This window comes from Aspergillus sydowii, assembly GCF_001890705.1.
Source record: "Aspergillus sydowii CBS 593.65 unplaced genomic scaffold ASPSYscaffold_30, whole genome shotgun sequence".
In the NCBI taxonomy this organism is placed as follows: Eukaryota; Fungi; Ascomycota; class Eurotiomycetes; order Eurotiales; family Aspergillaceae; genus Aspergillus; species Aspergillus sydowii.
This window is the reverse complement of record NW_024467888.1, coordinates 5,445-6,055: the sequence shown is the minus strand read 5'-3', so window position 1 is coordinate 6,055 and position 611 is coordinate 5,445. Positions and strand designations below refer to the sequence as shown.

The 611-nt window shown below is 50.4% G+C and overlaps 1 protein-coding gene across 1 annotated transcript in view; it reads left to right on the top strand.

Moving 5' to 3' along the window:
• The window catches only part of ASPSYDRAFT_52755 (uncharacterized protein), a 1,188-nt gene extending 689 nt beyond the window's left edge, over nucleotides 1-499 (top strand). The window contains exon 3 of the mRNA XM_040848548.1: nucleotides 102-499. Within this exon, the coding sequence (XP_040695746.1) occupies nucleotides 102-252 (151 nt within the window). The 3' untranslated portion in view covers nucleotides 253-499. The remainder of the gene's footprint in view (nucleotides 1-101) is intronic.
• The last annotated feature ends 112 nt before the right edge of the window (nucleotides 500-611 follow it).

The following is a 611-nucleotide window of genomic DNA, read 5'->3' as shown; positions in this document are numbered from 1 at the left end:
TTTTCGTGTGCATTGTCGTGTGCAAGACCCATCTGTCTGACATCTCCTCGTGCAGCACTCGTTGCTTTCCAAGTATGGCCAACGCTAANTTTCCTCTCTAGAAGGCTAGAAGCCCTCCTCGATAAGCAGATATCGTGGAATCACGAAATCCAAAAGAATCTGGCCGAACTCCGTGAGGAGCCACCAACCGCTGAACCTGCATCCAAGAGGACCACACGGGCAAAGCGTCCCAGGGCCAGCGGGACAGGTTGATGTACGGAACGGTGGAAGGCAAATATGAGGTACTCCCATGGTGGAAACGGAAACGAACCACAGTAGTNAAGACAAAGTGGGCCGGGCCGAAAACGAATCATGAGCTTGTTAACGACATCATCGTCTACATCGATGTCATGGAATCCGATAATGGAAATTTTCTTCAACCACAGCCCAAGCCCGAAGAGTGTATGCGGCGATCAGTAGTCTGGTGTAAAAGTACTCAGTTGTAGAGCAGGATAAGGACGGCCAACCAAAGCTAAGCCCGCCACAAACCATCTCTTATTGCGCTGGCGTGGATTATAGAGTATTCTCTAGCTGGCAATGTCCCTCGCGGCATTATGACCCACAGTCATTCT